Raw genomic sequence first — 22,446 nt, forward strand, 5'->3', positions numbered from 1 at the left:
GCCAATTATCAACCTGTATATCTAGACAGTCTAGTAGGTTAATTCAATATATAAGCATATCACTAATGCAAATAACAAAGAATCGGACATAATTTTGAAGTATATGCTATACACAGGCCTCTCCGCTACGGAAGCAAGTGGTGAAGTGCTACATGAACATCGTATCCCCGCCTCATTATACAATACCTATATATAGAGCAGGGTGAAAGCAAGCTAAAAATCAAGATCGCAACTCCTCATGAGCTAAGTAACTAGATATGCCGGCCGTCATAGTAACGTTCGCGTTCGCGTGAAGAGCCAGGCCAGACCAGACCAGACCAAACGTAACAAACTCCCCCTGATTTTGGAAATTTCAAGAACCATTTCGCACGCCACATCCCATTACCATTAAATGCCCATGAACCATGCCCCCCAATCTCCAACCGAACATTTCGTTCCCGCATATCCGTCGAAACCCGCGAACAGGACGGCCAAAAGAGTTTTCAGATCGCACGCGCTATGTCAAGGTCCCGCCGTTCATAGTTCTATAGCACACGTGTAAACTGGCGAACCGCAAAGCTCCACCTCCCCCTTGAAAAAAAGCAGAGCAGGGGAGAGATAAAAATCCCAACCTATCCTTATCTTTTATCGTATCCCATCCTGCGTCTTCCCATTCTCGAAGCTCGGGTACGCGCCGCCGGTGAACTCGGCCCAGTCCCAGTCGAGCCCGCCGGACATCTGCCACAGCTCCTGCGGCAGCAGCGGCTGGTACCCGTTCTGGCCGGGTAGCGGCGGCGACGCGATCGGCTGCCCGAAGCCCGTCAGCTCCGAGAAGTTGCCGAAGTCCATCGCGTTCGGGTCCCATTCTTGCGTCGTTGTCGTGCCCGTGGTGGAAGGACCGGGAGTCGTCGTAGCGCTGCTGGGCCAGTCGCGCGGCGCGGCGCCGTTCGTGGATGAGGCTGTGTTCATCGGGCTGTACCCGCCGTTGCTGCTGTTGTTCGCGCGGTTCTGCTCCCCGTTGAATTTGGGCGAGAGCTGCGTCGTGTAGCTAGGCGTGGGCGTGGCGGCGGACGAGGAGGGGCGCGGCGTGTGGTGCGTGTTGTGGTTGGTCTGGGACATGGAGGAGGGCGAGTTGACGGCGCCGACGGAGGGCCGGTGGGCCGGGTCGTGGGACTTGCGCTTCCGCTTGGAGGTGTCGCGCTCGGCCTTGTCGATGACGATCTTGGCGATCCGCTCGAACTCCGAGCACACGCCCAGCATGCGGTGGACGCCGCCGGTCTCGGCCTCCTGGCCGAGCGTCGATAGGAAAGTGACGACGAGGTTCATGAGCTTCGTGTCCGACTTGGCGCGCGGGTCGAGCGGGTTCTGCAGGATGTTGCCGAAGAGCGTGACGAGCGCCGAGACGGGGAAGTACAGGATGAGCCTGTATCTTTTGTCTTAGCCCTAGGAAGCGGGGATGGAGAATGGAGGCGTTTGCTTACCATACGCAGGAGAAATCGCCCTGTGGGATGTATTTTAGCAATTGGATACTTGCTCGAGCGGCGGATGCGCAGAGAGCTGCCGAGGCAAACACTCGCGGGTTCAAGGGCCTGGCGTTCAGACCCTGGATTGCGTAGTTGGAGAGTCGGCTTGTCCAGTAGCCGTGATGTACAGACATGCGGTGGATGGTGGTGAGAGCGTTGTAATATGAGAAATGTAACATGACGACGTGTAGTATGAGAGGGGTGTGAGAGGCCTTTATTTCGTGTTCCGGACGGAAGTCAATGGGTATGTTGTCCTTCCATGTCTCTAGTTGCTTGTCGAGTTCGCCAATAGTTTGCAGCAGCTCGCCCTCTGATAGCTTCGTAGCTTTTGTGGAATATAGCTTCTTGTAAACTTGGCTTTCGATGACTGTTAATTCGCACATCGCCCGAAACAAATTCATCTTCCCCTTTCCATCGGCAAGAGGGATGTTGCCGATATTATCCATAGGGTCGGCATCCGGAAGTTCGACGTTCATATCATCATCGTCTTGTGCTGGAGGACGCCCGGATCGGAGACATAGATCCTTATCCAACATATACGCTATCCAGAACACTCGTTTTCTTTGCTCTATCTCAACTGGGTTAAGATTGAACCCGCTTCCACGCTTATGTAGCCCAATGCTGTGTGACAGTCGGATAGCTGCTGCAACGAGTAAGAACGAAGGTTGTGGGTTCGGGGTACCTTGCATAAAGGAAGCCATTCCAAGTAGAGCTTGTACGCTTAATAGATCGGTATTACGCATCGTTAATTCGGAGAACACGCCCATAGCATTCTTCATGTATGCCCACGACTTATCATCATCTTCCTGCGGTACAAGATTACTCATAACTCGAAGACGGTGCGCAATCGCCAAAGCGACGTTTAAACTCGCCCACCATCCGGAACCTTGGTAGGGATCATTGGAGTACTGTCTCTCGACGAGGTGCATAAACGTTGGTTGGTGGAATAGCGGGAACATGCAGTTGAAGTTGTCAAAATAGTCCTTGAGCAGGGATAGCGCTTCAGGCTTGGGCGGCAATGGTCGATAGATGGGACGGTGAAAGAGATCGCTGAAGATCTCTGGCTTCCAGTGATTCCATTTATGATCGTCAATGGAAACCTCGGAGATCATCTGTTGGAAAGAAGTGTCTCCTGTCTTTTCATTCACCCATTGTATACCCTTCGGTGAGAATATCGAAAATCCGGAAGAGGATCCTGGCGCGAAGTTAGCGGATATGCATGCAGCCGACTAGCTTGTCGGTACTTACCTATATATCTTGTCTCTCCCGATTGGTTCGTCACCAATGAGCACATCATTTCAGATAGCGCCTCTACTTCTTCCTCGACCCTCGGTTTTTCGGGTTGGGGAGAGTGTTCTTTCCTGAAATCCTTTTCTCTATTCGGCTCAGGTGAGGTTACTGAACTTCGCGGGGTCGATACCGTGCCATCTTGGCCGGGTGTCGCTTGTGATGGTGATGTAGGATTCGAAGTGAGTGCTTGTGAAGCTTGTCTTGACTGCTGGTGTTTCTCTGAGAGGCGCTTTTCTAAGGTGGCGAGGTCGGTCGATTCATCGTCATCTCCAAGTAGGCCTTTGGTCGTGTCAGTCGGTATGGTTGGTATAAGGTATATGATATGAGGCAACAACTCGAGACTTACCCGACAACCTCAACAAGCTTTCCATGCGTCCTAAACGGTTTTCTAAGCCCTCGATATACTTTGCACTACATGTCTAATCAGCCTTATATGAAGTTTGTTGGTGGGACCTAGTCTGTGCTCGTACCCTTTCGGAGGATTTCTCTTCTTCTCAACTTGTGTAAAGACACAATCTGTTTTGTAATTGATACAATGCGTGCAAGCTGGAAGCTTCCCATCGCACTTTATTTTCTTCTTCCGGCACATGTCGCAAGCCTTGAACCGTCGAGTCAGTCTGAAGTACGCGAGTAGATACTACCCAAGGTGTATGAGAGCTCACCCGTGCGATTCTCCGCCTCTTTGCCTCGTTCGCATCGTCTAGCAGCGCTGATGGGTCGAAGGCCATCTGGGCCGCGAGCTCCGGTGGTAGCACAGGCAAACCATCATGGCTGTAAGCTCCGAATATCTGTGGCGGCTGGTTTAAGAGTTGTGGACGGGGCATTCCTGGCATCTGGAAGCCCCCGGGATCAACTCTCATGTGATCCATCATTTATCTTTCGTCGTGTTGGTCTGTGGTCGTTCACTCTAGGGATGGTCAGAAAGGTTGAGGGCGCGGCTATGGAGGTACCACAAGGATAGTCTCGTAGGGCTCGTACGGGATTGATTAGGTTAATTAAGGTAAATGTAGGTTGACGTTTTGTAGAAACAGTTCGATCTAGGTAACTTTTGGGTAGGTACCTTAGTCCAGTACCTGGAATCCGCGGGCTTAAGAGTCCCCACAGACAAGACCAGAGACTCGGTGGGTGTACCGTGTGAGCGATCGATCCCCTTGTCTCTCTCCCTTTATGAACTAGGCCAAGATGACCAATCGACTTGTCCCAGCTAAGACTGAGGCGAGCGTGTAATTCGCCCGGCAACTTATCTAAGGGGCCGGGGCGGATTTAAACGCCGAGCAACCAAGTACGGGTGCACGGGGGCTTTGAGATTCGCGGGTTCGTACTCGTTTTTTCTAAACTTGGCGCTGCCTACTGTGATAGGTAAGAAACCAGAGATATTTTAGGAGTATCGATATGTAAGTTGGGTTACCGCCTCGCGAGGCTTGGAGAGAAATTAAGGCGCTGTCACCTATCAGAAAATTAAATTTAAAGAAGAATCTAGATTGGGTGGCTCTCTTTCTTTTTCCTCTCGACTGAAGACTGAAGAGGATGAAAATCAAAAACAAGAAATGCAAGTTTTGAGACATTGGAAGGAAATCTTCGTCTGAGACTACTTGACATGCCCGTTGGTCCAACAGGCCAGTCAACCGGGTACGCAAGGTACGGACGCTCGGGGATGTGCAATGACTTTCTTCACACCTAGTCCTGACAACGATTCAGTGGTTCTTGAAGATGTCGACGAATCAGAGGGCGTCTTGCCACAACCTGGAGGTCTGTGATACTATGGAAATACTACCTTGTTTATAAGGGACTTCCTGGTATTAATAGGTGCATCAAGTACCGTTGCATTTTGAGGGGATCTTCCGCCTTAATGCCGGCAGGGTCCTGCCACATACACATTAGAGTATTTCAGATTCGCAATTCCTTCAAATAATCATCTCAATTTTCTTGCTACCACGCGGCGGCCAAGCCTGCCACGGTACCTGTTCACCCCAAGTCGACTCGAGACATATACTACTGCGCCAAGGAGGTAGAAAATTTGCTGCGACGATTCCGCTAACACTTCATCAGGCTTAAGACTCAAGAGTTGCGAAGTCAGGCACCTAACGCTAAGTACTAATGTGTAAACCGTGCATTGGTTAGTTAGTCGAGTTAGTCAAGTTTAGTCTCATTAAATCCCTTATAGGGAAGACGGGTTTCGGGATCTATCATCATTACGAACTAATGAGTTCGGGGGCTAACGAGAGCCCAGAAAGTGTTATACGCGTATTCAAAATTCCATGAGCTTCTTAAGTGGGATATGATTCAAATTTTATCAGCATACCTTTACCGGCTTGACCGGCGACTCCTTCAAGTTAGTGTTGGTCCAATAAACTGACGCATTCTCGTGAAGTTGTGACAATCATCATATCATCCATGGATAATACTCAACTAATTAACCAAGCCTCAGTTGACTGGCTATTTGATGTCGGAGGCCGCTGACGGTAGGCACACGGGGTAATTAATAAGCTTGAATCCTTCTACCAGGCCTCCATGGAGCCAAGTTATGTGCATCCCAATTGTCTGGTGTGATCACCCTAAAGAACTGGCTTTTGTTTCATCCGCTCTTCATGGATTGGGAAGCCCAACCCACACAGTCTAGACTCAACACCGGGGCGGAAGACGGAAGGCTGCCTTAACGTAAGTACGTTAGCTTCATCCGGGGGAAAGGCATATGGGGAAAAGACCAAGATGCTAAGCTTTTTTTTTTCCTATTCACTTTTCACCGACTATAGTGTGCTTCGTTACTGGGAAATATCGGAGTAATAATTTGTCATAACGGGCCAAAGCGTTTGTGGGTAGGGGGATGCGAGATCCAGTCGTGTTTCATAAACGTCTCAACCTCGCATCTTGATGGGGAATTTTTCTGGTTTGTAGATCAAGCAACGAACTATTTGCACCCAGAGGTAAATGACCAACAAGAACCACTACAATGTACCGTATGGAAATATCGCCTCGACCTTTCGGCCCCGTCCGTTAATCGGAGCTAAAGTAACTTGATACTAATGTCTTGGGTATGCTTAACATACGTGCCCACCGGCATTATAACACAGCTCTTTAGGCTCAGGTCCTCAAAACAGTCCTCAGACAGGTCCCGAGATTAAGCATAGGTGAAGAAGAGTTTGAGGATAATTATGCTTGATTAGGAGCAGGCCCGGAGGAGACCAGCTGTTGCCATCTCGACTCCGTAACGGCCATGCTCTTCGTCATCCCTGCCAGCCCGAAGGCTTCGGATGACATCTGCCTATTTACAAGAAATGGTGGATTTTTGGCATCTGACATGAGGTGCGAAAAAAAAAGTGTTGCGGCCGAAAAGCTAGCCTCCCTTTATTCCTTTCCCTTCCCTATGAGACCCCTCTTTCGAGATTTTTATTTCAAATGTCAACGCCAACCCGATGCTGTGACGAAGCATTTAAATATTGGCGCCGACACATAGATAACAAACAGGTATCATCAAGAAAATACGAAATGTATACAAGCGCAAAGGTAAGGGTATATCACTCCAAGGGTCATAACACCTCGGTGAACCGGGAAACCGAAACGTGGGAGCGGTTCGAACCGTCCTGGGAAGGTCGAGATGGCCCGAGTGGATCTCTGGGAGGAGGCTCAAGGGGCGACGTATCCGGGGTATAGGGAGCTTGCTCCGTAATGGGCGTCCGGGCCGGCCCCGGGTTGTAAACAGGGATACCGCTCTCCGGCCGCATCGGAGCACCAACGGCTAACCTAGTCGGTCCCGTGCTACTCAAGCCGGGGAAAGCCTGCGAGTCCCGGTACTCTATCGACTGGTCGCTTAGGATGGTGTCCCGGGGGTCCGAGTAGCCATCGCCTCCGAACTGTATAACTGGAGGCAACTTCCTACCAGACACCTTGGAAAACCCTCTCTCGCCACCGTCCGACGAGGCACCGCTGCGTGTAGAATTTCGCTTATGTCCGGTCAGGCTGGCGAGCGCCGCGGGAATCGCGAAGGGGACCGATCGTCGTGTCTCCGACATGCTGCCAGCATTCCCTCCTCCGTCGGTGGGGCCAGAATTTCCAACCAGCGCACCACCGGGACCGCGCTCGCTGCCGGAGCCACGCATGAGCTGCTTGGTGTTCTGGCGCTTCTTCCACCGGAGAAGGTATAGTGCAAGGATCAACAGGGCTGCGAGCGCAGCCACGCCTCCTAGCACGCTACCCGCGACCGTGGCTGCACCGGGCCCACTGGAGGATGAGCCAGAAGCGCCATCGGCCGTTGAGGTGCTCGAAGAGGATGGTTGCACATTGCCTCCGAGGCCAACATCGCCGCCACCTGATCCCGTGGAGGATGCAAATGCGGAGGAGGACGAATCGGAAGTGATCGATGCGGAGCTAGAAACGGAGCTTGTCGTGGTCGTTGCCGAAGTGGACGACGAAGAATCAGAAGAAAGTGAACTACTACTAGACAATACCGATGATGTAGAAGAGCTATTGATACTTTCCGCGGAAAACGAAAGAACTGAAGAAGTAGAAGTAGAAGCAGAAGAAGTACTGTTGCTGCTGCTAGAAATAATCGAAGTCGATGATGACGACGCTTCAGACAAGTCAGATACTGAAAGTGACGTGGTAGGGATAGCAAACGAAGTAGATGATGATTCAGAAGATAAAGATGATGACGGACCTTGGGTTGTATTAGTCACGCCAGCCAAGGAAGGAAAAACGGAAGAGCCTGATAAAGGAGTGGACGTCAAAGGCGAATAAGATAACGTGGGAAACGAAGTAGGCATCGAAGACTCCGACGGTGTTACGGTCGGGTCTATCGTTGAAGTAGAAGTTGTCGATGATGTATCGGCGCCTGCATCGTCGCTGGTTGCTGTCGAAGTAGAAGAGAAAGCCGGAGCAGATGCGGATTCGGTGGCCGGGTCGACGGTGGTGGTGTCGGGTCCAGGATTGATGGTGGTCGCAGGCGTTGGTCCTCCTGAGGGCGTAAGTGTCTGAAGAGTAACGGTCGCACCAGACGAATCGATTATCTGAAGAACGGAAACTGTCTCAACGATAATAGTGGGTTCATCGGATTCAGTGCGTTTGTGGCCCCTTTTACTGGAGTCGTTGCTGTTTTGAGAACGAGCGTGATGGTTGTGGTGGGTGTGTTGATAATGACGGCTGTGGCTGTCTCTCGAGTGGTGAAAATGATTGTGTTGATGTACGTCTCGGGCCTGAGGGAGTGAAGACCCCGAGACTGGGGTTGTCATCGCGCGTGGCGGTGAAAATGGAGAAATACGAGCTTTCCAAGTTGCGTGCGTGTAAGCGTGTACTAGAATACTAGTTTTTTTTAGGGTCGAGTCGGATTCGCTGACGGGATCGGGGCACGCGCGCGGAGCGTTTCTTGACTCGTTCGGCTTCTGCTTTCTTGTTTCTTGTTTCTGGGCTAGAGACTGGCTGACTGCTGACTGGCAGGTCGAAATGGGCAAAAAATGAATGAATGTATACGTTAAGTTTGGTTGAAGATCGTCCAGAGTAGTATTCAGTATCCCATCATTATCGTATTATTACCGTCCCCTTGTTTTTTGTACTTCCTCTTCTTGAAATCCTTCTACTACTGCTGCGGCTTCTTCGTCTTCTTCAATCTCTTCTGTTAAAACCCTTCTGATCGTTACCGGGTCCTCATCGTTGGCGTGATAGGCTGGAACCGAATCATCGACACCAGAGCGACGAACGGTCGACTCGACGGTTAGGGAGGAAGTAGGAGGATGAGGTAAAGGAGAGAGGAAAAGAAATTAATTGAAACCCGGAGGCGGATGCGTTTCGATAATATGTTTGCCGACCAAAATTAAAATGAGATGCTTCTTAACAGTGGACACACCCCCAAGCATCGTTAGCTTCACCGGGCAGCTCGAATATGGCGTATTGGTTCTAAACTTGGGGTGCTTGGGGTGCTTAGGGGGCCCTTTGTCTCGCTGTAAATGGACGATGGCTTGCTAGATGGGTGTTTCTGCTCATTTCGCTTCGGTTGAGCGTTGTCCCTCTGACAAGGGGGCCATAAACATACGAGCCAATCATACGAAACAGCTACGGCCAGGGACATGACAGGACCATCTATCATTGGTCAGGGGACACGGGGATTTCTTTGCAAACATTCGGCCATCTCTTGTAATCCTCGTTATCCTCAATCATTATCATCATCATGTTGCACCACTCCTCTGTTTCTTCCTTTCCTCCTTTCCCCTAAAGAGTTGCCAAGCCTTATGAAGCCCCTATCATTTTGACGAGTAACAATTATCTTTTGCATTTCCATTTTTATGCTGTCTGTGCTACGTATATGTATGTCTTATATTGTTATGATTACTTATCAGCTTATTTATATTTGTATTGGAAGACAGTTGTCAAATCTACTAACATGAATAGAATCCAAGACACATTACCCAAAACACCCCCAAAATAATGTGCCTGGCCTCTAACCAACATCTGCAGGAACACGGAACACGAAGTCGGGACTGTAATAAGTTATCGACTTAATCCCACACAAGGTTAAGCACGGGTAGCTAAGGCAGGTAAGATATCTCTTGCATACCACTTGTCCCCGTCGTGTCATGGATAGCCTATGGGCGGCTGTAGGACAGCTCGTATTCCCTCGGTGCATGTACCTTTTGCAGATCTAATGGAGAGCCACGCGATTCAGATTGATTGATTTCTTTAGGTGGGTAGATAATCTGGATTGGGTCTGTCGCACCAGTTGGATCAAGTTTCCGGTTGCAACAGAAGTTCTATTATTCGCGCCAGCTATGGTCGAGATTTCAAGTTCGTCTACGTCCGCTGCCCGGTTCTGTTGTTGTTGTTGAAAGATCAAGGCTTGATCTCCTACCTCTAGCTAGATCGGTCTAGCCTCCCGGTCAAATAATAATTAGAATCAGGGCCCCGGGACGATGAGTGGGCCATCCTGGCCGGCTCATTTACTGTTGCGGATGCTTACGCGCAGTCCCTAGGTACTGAACCAATTCTACGTAAAATCACCAATCCTCCATTAGAAATTGCGTCATAATCAGCAAGAGATTATCGTCTGTGTGAAAGAAATTACCTAGTTATGCTTCAACCTTCAGAGATCTGACCACACCGAACCAGGAAATACTATAAATTCAGATCAGACCCAACACATAAAGCTTGATTTTCGTCTGTACGAAATCGAGCCTGTAAATATCTACAGCTTGTAACTTCAGAACTCAAGCCAAGATCTACTAATGATTAGCTTCGGCCTAGATATCCTAGTTTTGCACCAAGCCGCATGCGATCGTGGTATCTAGCTTCATAGCAACGCGTGAGCCTCTTCGCCGAAGAGGCCTTACCCATGTATTTCCAAGGAAACATTATCCACAACAGAGACCAACACACTTATTTCCTTGATTCGTGATATCAAGTGGCACGACAACAAACATAGCTAAAGAACAGTAAGTCAAAGGATTGATGATGACTACAAATTTCGAGAAGGATCACTAGTACCATTCATAAACATGTCAGAAATGAATCGGCAGGTTTTACCATACTAGATCCATCCCTGTTTGATTCCGTAAACCCCTTTAATATGAGATTTTATGGCTGATGAAAAAGATCGTGGTCGAGAATCAAGTAGTATCTCGTCATAAGTTGGAGATGAAGACTTGGAAAGATGGTTGCTTCAAGTTGGCAAGCTAAGGCTTTCGCTTAGGCGAAACCCTCGTCGAAGCCGACGTCGGCTTCTCAATATTATTTCTCGCTTCTTAACATTGCTTTTTTGAATCGTGAGAGGACATCCATTGAATTTACTCGTCCGCCGCCCGTTGCCCGGCAGGCCAATATATTTACAAAGCCTCCGGAGTTTCAATTTAACTCTTCTGGCGTACGCCTTTGGACGTAATGCTACTAAGTAGGTACATACGTCGACCTCTACTTGATACTACTAGGTAGGTACACGACCTAATTAGGTACATTGCTATATACAGTATGCCAGTAATTATCATTCCTGGCCCCGTAGGTCTGCTCAAGGTCTAAAACTTTTCTCGGAAAACGACATATTCATTAACTTAGATCACCGTTAGCAGATAGGGTCAACGATGTGATGGGCTTACCTTATGGTTCTCGTGTCTACTACCATCAAGACAACGTTACCAGCAGTAAGTGCTATTACTATCACTTGATAACAATCATCAGTAAGAATATGCCAAATGTTTTGCTATAGTAGGCTTCAAAAATGGCCGTATTCACTAAAATGTACCGAAATCTCATATCTAGAGAGGCGGTGTTGTAGCAGATTCAGGGGTGTTCAGGGCATTGTTAACGATAACTATGAAAGATTCATCATTGAATATTGTTGTCTACTTGGAGACCAACTCCCATGTCGATCCAATTTGCTCAGCCGTGGGCATCATTCCAGACTTATTGGTGTAGGCGTTTGGGCCGGGTCACCTATATATCCAGAGTAACTAGGAGGCATATTCATGTATGAGTCGCTAAGGAAAGGTATGAAGAAAGTGAGGAGTAAGGAAACATACAATTTCCAACAGGAAAGGGTTTTAAGTGAGCCGCTTCGATTAAATTCCTCTAAGTGTATAATCGAACTGTAAACTGACCCATCGAGAATAATCGATGAACACGAGAACCTATTTATAACTATGTGCGGGCGTGAGAGACCTATGTATAACAATATACACACATATGACATGGTAATCCCTTTCCAACATGAAAGGTCAGCTTTGAAACACCAATTTACCTAAGTTGGACGTAGTTATACCTGATGACTTATCCTGCCCGTTTTGCCTTGAGGAGGTACCTACCTAGTTTCACTTACAAGCTTCTTAAGAGCCATACAGGATAACGCATTGTCGTATCCAACATCTAGTGTAACTACAAGGTAAAAGCACATCCATTATAAATCAATCCATGCACGTACATTATATATGCCGAGATATGCTCAACTTCGTGTTCAGGGTATCATGAAAATGCCTTGATGTTAATCTCATCTATGAATGTCCATCTTATCTCGGGAGTAGCCCGAATCAACGCCAAAACGCCGCTCAGTCATGTAGAAACTCATCTAACTCTCCTAGGCGAACGATACTCTCTTCTTTTTCGGTTTCGTAGACTTCGTCCCGGAGGAGGTGACATCTTTGACCACAGCGTCGTCGGCATCGTCGTCGTGAGGTAGTTTGGTTCTCTTCCTCTTTCTCCTTAGGGATTCCTTGGTCTGGTCGAGCTTCGCCTTCTTCTCTTCTTCCTTCTTTTCCGCCTCCACCCTTCGCGCTTCACGGATCTCCTCCATCTGTCGAGCCTTGATCATCTTGGATTCGATCTCGCCCTCTTTATCTGCTTGGACCATGGCAAGTATCGTGCTCATGCTCTCCTATTCCCGCAGCGATATGCGTTAGCACTCTTAATTGCGCAAGAAGTCTACCCGTTTTTAGATGGGCAGCCGTACCTTATCGTCTACGAAGACCTTGCCCTTCTTCTTCCCCTTTGGTTTGGTAACTCCAACAGGCGTCACCATATTCAATTCCGGGATTCCTAGTTCCTTCTCCGTGTAGACCTTCTTCTTTTTCTTCTTGATTAGGTCGGCGAGGGTTTTCCCTTTCACCTGCTTCGAAACAACCGGGCTTTTCCGTTTCGATTTGCTCACGCCGTCTGGCGGGCCTCCCTTCGACGATTTACTCGAGCTGATGCCGGACTTGTTCGCCGCATGTTTGTTCTTGACTGTCTTCGTTCGCGAGGGCGCCATCTTGAGTTGCGTGGAGTTGCGACAAGAGAATTACTTGAAGTTCGCGGTTGTAGGTGCTGTAGGTGGCAGAACAGAAATATTTTGGGGAACTTTTCTCTTATCGATAGAAGTGGCTGGTTCCACAGGTGGGGTCCGCCCTGAGCCTGTGAAACCAAATCCAGTAATTCGCTTTGTCCTGGTTGGTCAATCGCCCGCAGTAGCTTTTTTCCCTGCATGTAAGCCGATGCTCGGCCTATCAAAAAATGTCGATTGAGTTTTAAATCCTATCGTACCTGTAACGGTCTTACCTTGATAACATTGAAAAATTAGTTGGATAGTCGGAAGTCAATTCGGCTCCTGCAAAATCCCGCCGAAAATGGGTTCCGAAAAGCCAAGTAGCCAGCGGTGGGCGGCGCTCGCCCGCGACACGAATGAGACCAAGATCCAGCTGGCCCTGAACCTCGACGGCGGCGACTTCCCCCCGGACACCGACTCCCGGTTGCTAGCCTCCGTCGCCGAGGGCCACGCCAGCCAGTCCAGTAAATCCCAGACCATCAGCGTCGACACGGGCATCGGCTTCCTCGACCACATGCTTCACGCCCTGGCCAAGCACGCAGGCTGGAGTCTGGCTCTGGCCTGCAAGGGCGACTTACACAGTACGACCCTCTCACCCCACCACCTACCATCCACCATACACCACACCCCGTCCTACCTAGCACCTATAAATACCTAAATAACTTGGGGGAAACGAACCAGACCCGCTGACGAGACACACTAAAACCCTAAAGTCGACGACCACCACACCGCCGAAGACTGCTGCATAGCGCTCGGATACACCTTCGCCACAGCGCTCGGCAGCGCAACGGGTCTCGCGCGCTTCGGATCAGCGTACGCGCCCCTCGACGAAGCGCTCTCGCGCGCCGTGGTCGACCTGTCGAACCGGCCGTACAGCGTGATCGAGCTGGGGCTGCGGCGCGAGAAGATCGGGGACCTGAGCTGCGAGATGATACCGCACTGCCTGCAGAGCTTCGCGCAGGCGGCGCGGCTGACGCTGCACGTCGACTGCCTGCGGGGCGAGAACGACCACCACCGCGCCGAGAGCGCGTTCAAGGCGCTCGCCGTGGCGGTCCGCCAGGCCACGAGCAGGATACCGGGGAAGGAGGGCGAGGTGCCTAGTACGAAGGGGACTTTGAGCGTATAGGTGGGGTGGTTAGGTAAAAAGAGAATAATATCAAAGAAACATTAATGAGAACTGCTGTCTTATGCTATAAGGGTGATAGAATCGGATGTCGTCTTTGTGGCACGCCTTATTCTCCAATACCTACGGTTTTCCTGGGCAATAATATGCATCGAAGGTGAATACGGAACATAAGTGTCACGAATACAAGTATCGTGTTGATTCATCTGACATAACTACAGCATTCCTGGTTACGACCCCAAAAATCCAGAGGCTCAGCAATGGCCATCCACATTATGATAACAGTCCAAACTTTGCGACGGAATTATCATCAAGCAACCACATACCCCCCACCGTATCCAGCAACCTCATTCCGATTTCAGCGAAGCAGCGAGCAGCAATCATCCCACATGCCGAACCCTTGAACAGCATCACTTCCAGTCCATATCTGCTTCATAGGCACTATCCGCCCTCATTTCATGTTCATGTTCATGTTCATCAACAGTCTCATGCATCCGCCACCACCACCACCACCAGATCCGAATCGCTTAGTAGCGGTAACCAGCCGGCGTGGTATGGGTCGTAGCCGTGCCAGTTTCGGGGTACGCCACTTGTCCGTCGTACTGGTATTTGTTGTTGTACGTTCCGGCTTCGGGACCAACCGCCGTAGCCTCGGTGTTGTAGCTCTGGCGCAATTGATCCGGCTGGGTGTGCGCGGGCAAAGCATTGGGGTCCTCTTCGGCAGTGGCAGTTCGCTTTCGACGGAAGAGACCGAATATGCCGCGGCGTCTAGCGTAGCCCGAAGTGTAGTTGTTAGCTGGACTTGGGCCGAATCGCTGTTCCTTGCGTCGGTGGCGGACGAGTACAACCTCGAGAAGCGCAGAGAAGACGAAGAAGACGCTATTTGGTTTTTAGTTAGTAAACCTGGTTAATGGAATTGCGGAATTGGACAAGAGCATCTTACATCGCAACTATCGATACGGCTAAACATGCGGTCTCCATCTGACAAGCTTGTCGGTACGTCGGGTGTTTGTCATTGATCAGATCCTCAGCCTGACCACTTCCATAGACGGTGTCCACGGTGCCTGTGCAGCTGCTAGCTCCGGCCCTAACGGAACTAGCGACGTAGATATACGCGCCGATGAAGCAGATGTCCAAGACAATAGCGATGAAAGAGGTGAATGGATGGCCGGCCAGGCAGCACAATAATAGTAGGCCGAGGATGGTGTATAATACACCGATACCCGAGATACCCTCAACGGCGCGGGTCCATGTTGGTATTGTCAAATGACGACTACTAAGGGTGGCGAGGAAGTAGGAGAAGAGGGCGAGGATGAGAGCGCTGCAGCAGAACTGGATACCTCGAATGAACCACTGCAGCAATTTGAGCGCGAAACCCGCTTTCGCGCCCATGATGGCGATTGATGTCGATTATTGTTCGCTGCTTGCACGATCAGATTTTAGTCGCACGATTGATACGTTGTGCGATGTCGAATGTGTGTTGGTGAGTTGGTGAGTTGAGTTCGACAAAAACCCAGAGCTTCCGAAATGGGTCGGGGAACGTCTGGTCACAAAAGGGTATAGGAAGTAACAAAATACAAAGGGCGAGAGGAGGAATGGGATTAATAGGTTGGTTGGTAGGTCGAATGGACAGAAATGGAGCAAAATGGGTAGGGTATCAATTTACGTATTTAGCGGTCGTCGATCAATGGAAGAGATTTGACGTCGATTGGGAACATCAAACGGTCTTCGGTCTTAGAAAAAGGTCGGATGATGAACGCAGTTCTACTTACTGAATCCGATCAATTTAATTAACCGTGACGATGACGAATGTGGTCAGAAGCGTTCGAAATCTGGGGCTGTTCTGGGCCCAGTTGCCCCTCCACAGCTTTTAATTCGACACAAGCTTGTTGCGCTATTGCCGATCTACCGATGTGACGTTGAATATTGACAAGGATTAGGGACCAGTAACCTTTCTGATTTGTTACAAACCTTGCAAAGCCACCTTAAATCGTCATAGCTTGTGGCAGTTACTGTGGCAGCCCTGGTCTTCAGCCACACTCAACAATTGACCCATCCGATGACGATCGTCATCTATCCGCCTCTTCCGTCGCAGGCAGTAGCCTTTATTAAAGAAAAGCGGTGCAAACAAGTAAAAAAAGGGGATTCGCACATGAATATTCTAGGTTTTCCTTTGTGAAGATTTTGCATTATTTCCACAACTGTCTGAATTGTCTGTTCATTAACAATGAACCATCACGTGTCACCTTATGATGGTTCAAGATTAAGTTTCGGAATGACGTCGTCCCACTTTACTCTATTACTATAAGCTTGTGTACCTTGGTACCCTTTTGACCTTGAGCTGCTCTATATGTACATACTATCATCAGCTTCAAATCGTCAAACGACTCTTACGGGCAGTGTATGGGCCACTTGGTGTTTCATTCACACGCTTGTTTTCCTCCTATCCGTCTCTTCAACTGTAGAGCCTGCATATCCATTATCAATAATCATAGCCATGACCCTATAACTACCTAGACTAGTAGGTACCAGTAGTCTTATGAGAAATAAAGGTAGAAGCATCTCGACCATTAGAGCTATCAAGACTCCCATTCGAAACATGTCCCTTCGAGCTGATACGAACTAATGGCAGCCTTTATGGAGGATTATTACGTCCCTGTAGTGTCGAATTTTACAATGAAGGTTGTGGCTCTCGACACCGGGATTGCCCTGTTCCTGCAACTTTCAGCTTGGCTGTCTTGCAAGACATTACAATGAGGCTAGGCTGTGACGAATTGGCCCTAAGGTGACAAAAATAGATCACTTAGTCGACTAACGGAAGTTTTGAGCTTTCATGTGGCGACCTCTAGAAGTTGTCCACGATGATTTTGTTAGGAGCCTTTGATTTCTCGAGTTATTAACGCCTAATGCAAAATCCACCAAGAGTCTTTCATCAATGTGTTGCATTCATGTGGTTGAAGAATGGCTTTTAGGGTACCGTATTGATGGCATATTCTTTGTAAGTTGTACATATCCATTTATCCCATTCGCCTTAGCAGTCGTTTCAAAGGGGAAGTTTGCGAGTTGCTCTTCCTCGGTATCGTAGTCTTCGCGAGTCGTTATTGATCTGGATATAGATTCCATTTAACACCTAGCTCTACCCCGTGCTGATAGGTCATGGGATAGGTATGATGACGGAGATTCGTGATCGAAACATGTCTGTATGTTTGAGACCCAAAAGGTCAGGAGCAGATGTAAAATCGTCTGGTACTTATCGCCTATATTCATCTCTTCGACTTGCCCTTTGCCTTTGCGGCTTTCTGCTTATCTACGAAATCCTTGATGATTGCGTGCAGATCTTGGTTCCGTCTGGCTAGGAGTAGAACATCCTCTGTGTTGATAGTAGTCCGTCCTGCATGGCGGCTGAAGCTCTCCAAGTCCAAAGCGACGTTTTCTAGGACATGTTAGCCCTTGTTACAAACGATTCCTAGAGTTGATAGATCTGAAGGGATACCTATTTGGGCCCAGACCATCTCAGTCAAAGCTCCGATGAATTGGGGAGTGACGTTCCTATTCCTCCGTAGGGTTTCTTCATCGACCATCTTCCCCACTGCAAACCATAACGCAGCTTTTAGTTGCTGTTATCATAAGTTAGCTGATTTCCTTCCCATTGGACGTTTCCATGATGATCTAACCTCTCGTACCTCATCCTCAGATTCGCCGGCCATAGTCAACTAACTGGCTCGTCTGAGAATCGCAAATGTGTTTCGATTAGGTTTAGTGGTGATGATAACGGGCAATGATTGAACGCGTCTAAATTACGTCAGACGCGTCGGGCCATTTAAGGTTAAAGAGAGTACCACTTTAACGAGGGCCTGTGCGTGCGGTTACTGGGGTACTAGGTACTGCAAGAGGCCTTTTCTTGTACAGAGATCTTTTGTTTGATTTTACCTCAAGTTTATTATTATCGATTTCGTGAATCGATACCGAAGCTTCCGACGAGTATTTTATTTGTCATGAGCAATCTACAATAATTACTCGTCATACCCAACTTTCTTCCATCCTACTATTACCACAGATTCGCATCGCGAATCGTTCTGCAAATCACCCATCAGCTGCGACAGAAACGAGAATCATTAGCCCATCATGTCGGAACTCGTCGACCTCGTCGCCCATCTGTTCGACTCCGTGAACCAGTTATTCACGCTGGTCAAAGATCGCTTCTCCCACAATGTCAGCGAGTCTTTCACTTCTATGACGCCAAAGCAGTGGATTCGACTAGTCATCATCGTCGGCGCATACGGACTGCTCCGACCTTACATCATCAAATTGGGCGCCAAACACCAAGAGAAGCAGCTTGAGAAGCAATTCAAGGAAGAGGAAGAGCGACAGGCGCAAATTTCTCCCAATCAGCTGCGCGGCGAAATCGGCGTCCCCGATGACAGCGACGATGACGAGCAGGCGGAAACAACGGCTTCGGATTGGGGAAAGAAGGCTCGCAAGCGACAGCGAAACATGATCAAGAAGCTACTGGACGCCGAAGAGAAGAGACTTCAGGAGCTGCAGGAAGATGAGGAGGATAAGGACATCGAGGAATACCTCGTCGGATGAATTCGATGCATCGTGCCGATACGCCGGAGGGCAGTCGGCTCGTTTCGTTATCGCGGCTTACAAACCCCAAGATGCTTGTCGGTCAGATCGCCTGTTTTACCGCTATTCGGATAAATTTGCAAATGGAATCCTGGAAACTCGACTTTTGCTAGGGCGACCTGCATAGTCTGACAAATATCCAGTTCACCTAATCGAGGGTCCCCCAGACATTGTGTTTAACCTTTCGTGCGTTGGCGTCTACATATGATCGGGACATTCTCCATGCTGTGCAACTCTCCTCAACTTAATGCGCAATGGAGTTATATGCTGCCGGGCCCTGATACTATAGTTGAAAGGTAGCATACGCACGATCCGAATCAAATACGAATGCAAGCAGACCCGGACTCGAGTCTCATCTTACGCCTTTAAAGGTCATCGGCTGTGCTACCTACTCTACTCGTGTTTCACAATTGGGTGATTGGAATCGCGGCGGTAGTATGTGATTGGAAGAGATATATTGGGTAGGCATAGGCTCGACAAGGTCAGCATAGGAAACGTCGTATCATTTAAGCCATCGTGAATCACGTTTAAGTCTCCTTTTCCGGCTTACATTTGCGTTTCAGCCGTCACACCGCTGGGTCATCCCTTGATTGACCGGTTCTCTGACTTATTGCTCAAGCCGATCCTCATTGCTATGTGTCAGCTATAGCGTAAGAAGAGGTGGATATTTCGGACAAGGTCGGACAAGTCACCACGTTTAAAGACGATACATACATGTGCAGGACTCCATCTCATATTCGCAGCAATTCCGCTCTTAGTCTTCGTAGCATTGGAACCATAAGAGGGAAATCGAGAGGCCCCATGTGAGGTACTACATGGGAGACCAAACAACATCATCGAAGTCTGCGCAAACATAGGCATTGTATCCGAGATCCTATACAGTCCAGGTCCTTTGAAGATTGGGTATACTTTAGTTGCATAACAAACGTCGTCTGGAGTATAGTAGTCGTCAATTGGTAGCTTGTTAGGTTAATAAGCATCTTGGGTACATTGGTTTGGTCTTGACTATGATCTCGTACTACCCGGTTCCGTCTTGTCGGGTCCCTAAGGGGGACCGAGCGTATATTTCTTGAAGCTCTCACTATCATAGGATGACACGAGCTGGTAAATGGTAAATTGATATTAATACATCTTAAATACCAGGACTAAAGACTAGAGGACCAATGACAACGGAACACTTCGTAGGAATTAGTTAGTATAAGCTAGAATAGGACAAATATCTTCTGCTTAGGTGTCTAAAATATTGAAGGTACATACATATATTGCAGATGTCTAGTTCCGCATAGCAGTGGAGAGTGGTGGATGGCCCACCAGATGCCATAAGGCTCAGTTGATAATAATACGTACCACCAACCCTCACCGGCACCGATCTTATCTCAAACAGAAACCTTCCTATGTACGGTCTCTTGGGAGGTTAAGGCAGTGAAGGAGGCCTAAAAGCACACCTAGCCTGGGCGAGTTAGCGGTATCAAATAGTGTAGTGTAGGTAAGCTGGTAGACCGCCAAGGCGACCTAAGCGTGCTTGGCGGTGAGGTGAAGAGTGATAAACGGGGAAAGAGTCAACGCTCGCCGCGCGTAACGATAATCCTCCCTTAACTAATATCATCCTTGGCAAGCCACAAATGTATTGCGCCGTGTTGGAGAAAACGCCATGTGCCTCCTGTGCCTCCTTACCCGGTTGTGACGAGCAGACGAGGGGAAGTGCGATGTCAATATCGTGGTCGACCGAGATCTGTGGCCAGTGGTTTACCCACCGGAAAACGGGGAAGGCCTATGGCTGATCGATAATGGTGGTCAACTTAAGGCCCGGGACCTGTCAACGGACTGGGAAAGGACTGGTGGATATTTTTTTCACATGGGTTACTTTAGCCGCTCGATAGTTATTTGTGAATATGCATATGCATAAGAGTTAATGAACAACTGCAACACCTTATTGACGAAAAAAATCCTATCATCCCGCCTCCTTCACGCAGAAGCGGCAGGCTGGCTGGGCTGACTGGCTTGCTGCATGCCAGCGAATCACACGAATCACGCCTATCAGACCATCATAGCCAAGGCTACGGGATTCCTTGAGACATGATCTAATAATCCTGTGCCAACCCGCCGGTTCATCCCTCGCCAGACCGCTGCTATATTGAGTTCGACATCGGCACTCCGGTTTTGAGATGCTGTAGATATACTGGTTCTCGCTTCTTCAACTTACCAAGTAGTTCCTGCTTGGCAGCGGCCAAGCTTCTCACGATGAGCGATGGTAAGCTCTACTATGCCGAACCTCCACCAGGCCAGGTCCGCACTCCGGTCAATCCACCGACGCGCCGAGGTGACCTGATGGCCGCCGGTATCTCGACGACAATCATTGCCGGTATTGCTCTCGCTCTTCGTCTTTATACGAGGGTTTACATGCTCAAGAAGAAGCTTGAACTTGATGACTGTGAGTAAGGGACATGCCGATTCACAAGCTATTAAACTGATATCGGGCGAAGGGCTTGTCATTGCCGCGTATATAATATCGGTTGCGATGCTGGTATTTGTAAAGAAAGGTATGAGATTCCGGCCTTCTCTGTGAAACGGCTAGCCCTTATTCGTTGTCTAATTCGGTATTTCAAATAGACATCGATCATGGCCTCACATATCACGTCTGGGATATCCTGCAGGATACTTACCATATCGGCGAACGCCTGGTAATGATTACAGCTTTCTCGTGATCTCTCTCTACGCTAGCTAATGCTCATCTTAGTATGGCCTTCTGGCTTATCTTAGTTTCATCTTTAGCGTCAGCTTTGCCAAGATGTCCATGTTAGTCCTATATCTGAGGCTCGCGCCGCACATGTGGTTTCGTTGGACCTGTTATATATGTATCGCCACAATTGTCTCCTATTCGGTGACGGCGGCGCTGGTTGAATCGCTGGCCTGCAGACCACTTCAGGGAATCGTCGATGAAAGCTTGGATGCCGACTGCTACGACTCCTATCCCGCCTACATAAGTCTGAGTAGCTTAAGGTATAGAGTGAAATCTTCCTTCCCACTACATTTCTTACGGAGACTGACATATTTATAGTACGTCATAAGTGATGCTTTACGTTCATGGCAAGATTGCTTACACGTGGCAGATATCGGAATCGATATTATCATTTTATTATTACCAATACCGTTGGTGATTCGAATGCAGCTCCCTAGAAGACAAAAGATTTCGGTAATATTACTTTTTGCAACGGGAATTGTGTAGGTGGATTGCATTTCCCTCTCTATTTGGGATGTAGTTCATGAGTGCTAATAGGCTATTAGCGTATGCTGCGTTGCTCTCAAACGAGTTACATACATACCCGTTCTGGAAGCGAGTGAAGACTATGATTGGGATGCTGTACCTGACAGTGAGTATACGGGATAGATATCACGCCTTGATTTTCTTTTCTTAAAAAAAAAGAACAACAACCCCTTTGTGAAGACTTGAGCTCTATGCTCAACATTATCACACAACAATGGTTACTAACCTTAGAATGTTCAGTGATACTCTGCTTTATCGAAGTCAACCTCGGTATTGTATGCGCATCGGTGCCAGTAGTCCGTCCCTTCTTCAGCCGACTCCTCCCAGCGCTCCTGGCGTATGGACGCAAGGGCTCTGGGACGTCGTCGTCCGGACCGGAAAGTGGGCGAGTGATTGACACGGTGGAGCAGAAGAACATAGAGAGGCAGAATCTCAAGCGGCGGAATATAGGACAGGATGAGTCTTACGACATGTCCACGCTGAGCGAGGCTAGTAGGTGTCTGGACAGCCAAGACGAAGAATCCCGGCTGTGGCCTCCGCCAGAAACGATCAAGGCCATGGCTTCCTCAAGGGTTCCAACGAGGTTAGAGAGGAGTTTGAGTTGACATTGTATTTTTATTATACCTAGTATACCCTGCCACTTGTTGCATTGATGATTAATGACTCAGTATTTTTCTAAGGAGAATGGGTTGCTATGATGCAGTTGTCATTGATTCTTATTGAATGTGGAAACGTTGGAAGTCTATCAATTGGGTACCTAGGCTGTGTTGATTGACTGGTCCGATCTTGGGATAATTACCTCCCTACTATATAGATGTGTGTGTGTGTGTGTGTGTGTGTGTGTGTGTGTGTGTGTGTGTGTGTCATG

General features: G+C 48.7%; 8 protein-coding genes across 8 annotated transcripts; 3 read left to right on the forward strand and 5 right to left on the reverse strand.

Annotated features, from left to right (window-relative positions):
- Positions 1-81: 81 nt before the first annotated feature.
- Positions 82-4,329, reverse strand: F4807DRAFT_405752 (N-terminal binuclear Zn cluster-containing protein). The gene is made up of 7 exons (XM_047996240.1): positions 3,771-4,329; positions 3,455-3,699; positions 3,263-3,390; positions 3,139-3,203; positions 2,751-3,071; positions 1,461-2,697; positions 82-1,402 (listed from the first exon to the last, which is right to left on the reverse strand). Exons 2-7 carry the CDS (start codon positions 3,662-3,664, stop codon positions 625-627), a joined length of 2,739 nt encoding a protein of 912 aa, XP_047859585.1. The 5' UTR covers positions 3,665-3,699; positions 3,771-4,329; the 3' UTR covers positions 82-624.
- Positions 4,330-6,283: 1,954 nt separating this feature from the next.
- F4807DRAFT_19644 (uncharacterized protein) lies at positions 6,284-8,332 on the reverse strand. Its single transcript, XM_047993763.1, has one exon. It carries the CDS (start codon positions 8,015-8,017, stop codon positions 6,320-6,322), a length of 1,698 nt encoding a protein of 565 aa, XP_047859586.1. The 5' UTR covers positions 8,018-8,332; the 3' UTR covers positions 6,284-6,319.
- A 3,298-nt stretch (positions 8,333-11,630) lies between these two features.
- F4807DRAFT_19714 (uncharacterized protein) lies at positions 11,631-12,602 on the reverse strand. The gene is made up of 2 exons (XM_047993769.1): positions 12,211-12,602; positions 11,631-12,135 (listed from the first exon to the last, which is right to left on the reverse strand). The coding sequence occupies exons 1-2, from the start codon at positions 12,505-12,507 to the stop codon at positions 11,839-11,841; spliced, it is 594 nt and encodes a 197-aa protein (XP_047859587.1). The 5' UTR covers positions 12,508-12,602; the 3' UTR covers positions 11,631-11,838.
- A 119-nt stretch (positions 12,603-12,721) lies between these two features.
- On the forward strand, positions 12,722-13,738 carry F4807DRAFT_405780 (Imidazoleglycerol-phosphate dehydratase-domain-containing protein). Its single transcript, XM_047996241.1, has 2 exons — positions 12,722-13,142; positions 13,275-13,738. Exons 1-2 carry the CDS (start codon positions 12,863-12,865, stop codon positions 13,685-13,687), a joined length of 693 nt encoding a protein of 230 aa, XP_047859588.1. The 5' UTR covers positions 12,722-12,862; the 3' UTR covers positions 13,688-13,738.
- Positions 13,739-13,861: 123 nt separating this feature from the next.
- F4807DRAFT_405781 (uncharacterized protein) lies at positions 13,862-15,492 on the reverse strand. Its single transcript, XM_047996242.1, has 2 exons — positions 14,628-15,492; positions 13,862-14,563 (listed from the first exon to the last, which is right to left on the reverse strand). Exons 1-2 carry the CDS (start codon positions 15,074-15,076, stop codon positions 14,212-14,214), a joined length of 801 nt encoding a protein of 266 aa, XP_047859589.1. The 5' UTR covers positions 15,077-15,492; the 3' UTR covers positions 13,862-14,211.
- A 1,455-nt stretch (positions 15,493-16,947) lies between these two features.
- On the reverse strand, positions 16,948-17,391 carry F4807DRAFT_455520 (kinetochore component CENP-S-domain-containing protein; the record flags this gene model as incomplete). Its single annotated transcript, XM_048000740.1, has 3 exons — positions 16,948-17,117; positions 17,178-17,301; positions 17,368-17,391. 3 exons carry the CDS (start codon positions 17,389-17,391, stop codon positions 16,948-16,950), a joined length of 318 nt encoding a protein of 105 aa, XP_047859590.1.
- Positions 17,392-17,578: 187 nt separating this feature from the next.
- Positions 17,579-18,710, forward strand: F4807DRAFT_19839 (DUF1531-domain-containing protein). Its single transcript, XM_047993782.1, has one exon. The coding sequence runs from the start codon at positions 17,810-17,812 to the stop codon at positions 18,272-18,274; it is 465 nt and encodes a 154-aa protein (XP_047859591.1). The 5' UTR covers positions 17,579-17,809; the 3' UTR covers positions 18,275-18,710.
- Positions 18,711-20,303: 1,593 nt separating this feature from the next.
- F4807DRAFT_466387 (uncharacterized protein) lies at positions 20,304-22,231 on the forward strand. The gene is made up of 6 exons (XM_048002378.1): positions 20,304-20,744; positions 20,797-20,853; positions 20,924-20,994; positions 21,051-21,313; positions 21,599-21,684; positions 21,819-22,231. The coding sequence occupies exons 1-6, from the start codon at positions 20,555-20,557 to the stop codon at positions 22,181-22,183; spliced, it is 1,032 nt and encodes a 343-aa protein (XP_047859592.1). The 5' UTR covers positions 20,304-20,554; the 3' UTR covers positions 22,184-22,231.
- The last annotated feature ends 215 nt before the right edge of the window (positions 22,232-22,446 follow it).

Source organism: Annulohypoxylon truncatum (genome assembly GCF_022578515.1).
Source record: "Annulohypoxylon truncatum strain CBS 140777 unplaced genomic scaffold F4807scaffold_1, whole genome shotgun sequence".
Taxonomy (NCBI): Eukaryota; Fungi; Ascomycota; class Sordariomycetes; order Xylariales; family Hypoxylaceae; genus Annulohypoxylon; species Annulohypoxylon truncatum.

What these genes read in the sequence shown, in the direction of transcription:
- F4807DRAFT_466387 (XM_048002378.1), top strand. Translation starts at nt 20,555, where the DNA reads ATGAGCGATGGTAAGCTCTACTATGCCGAACCTCCACCAGGCCAGGTC. An exon ending in ACCATATCGGCGAACGCCTG is followed by an intron (nt 20,995 to 21,050) that starts GTAATGATTACA and finishes TGCTCATCTTAG; the next exon opens with TATGGCCTTCTGGCTTATCT. An exon ending in TTGGGATGCTGTACCTGACA is followed by an intron (nt 21,685 to 21,818) that starts GTGAGTATACGG and finishes TAGAATGTTCAG; the next exon opens with TGATACTCTGCTTTATCGAA.
- F4807DRAFT_19644 (XM_047993763.1), bottom strand. Translation starts at nt 8,017, where the DNA reads ATGACAACCCCAGTCTCGGGGTCTTCACTCCCTCAGGCCCGAGACGTA.
- F4807DRAFT_19839 (XM_047993782.1), top strand. Translation starts at nt 17,810, where the DNA reads ATGTCGGAACTCGTCGACCTCGTCGCCCATCTGTTCGACTCCGTGAAC.
- F4807DRAFT_405752 (XM_047996240.1), bottom strand. Translation starts at nt 3,664, where the DNA reads ATGATGGATCACATGAGAGTTGATCCCGGGGGCTTCCAGATGCCAGGA. An exon ending in AGAGGCGGAGAATCGCACGG is followed by an intron (nt 3,391 to 3,454) that starts GTGAGCTCTCAT and finishes CGACGGTTCAAG; the next exon opens with GCTTGCGACATGTGCCGGAA. An exon ending in GGGAGAGACAAGATATATAG is followed by an intron (nt 2,698 to 2,750) that starts GTAAGTACCGAC and finishes ACTTCGCGCCAG; the next exon opens with GATCCTCTTCCGGATTTTCG.
- F4807DRAFT_405781 (XM_047996242.1), bottom strand. Translation starts at nt 15,076, where the DNA reads ATGGGCGCGAAAGCGGGTTTCGCGCTCAAATTGCTGCAGTGGTTCATT. An exon ending in GCCGTATCGATAGTTGCGAT is followed by an intron (nt 14,564 to 14,627) that starts GTAAGATGCTCT and finishes AAAACCAAATAG; the next exon opens with CGTCTTCTTCGTCTTCTCTG.
- F4807DRAFT_405780 (XM_047996241.1), top strand. Translation starts at nt 12,863, where the DNA reads ATGGGTTCCGAAAAGCCAAGTAGCCAGCGGTGGGCGGCGCTCGCCCGC. An exon ending in CTGCAAGGGCGACTTACACA is followed by an intron (nt 13,143 to 13,274) that starts GTACGACCCTCT and finishes AAAACCCTAAAG; the next exon opens with TCGACGACCACCACACCGCC.
- F4807DRAFT_19714 (XM_047993769.1), bottom strand. Translation starts at nt 12,507, where the DNA reads ATGGCGCCCTCGCGAACGAAGACAGTCAAGAACAAACATGCGGCGAAC. An exon ending in AGGTCTTCGTAGACGATAAG is followed by an intron (nt 12,136 to 12,210) that starts GTACGGCTGCCC and finishes CTGCGGGAATAG; the next exon opens with GAGAGCATGAGCACGATACT.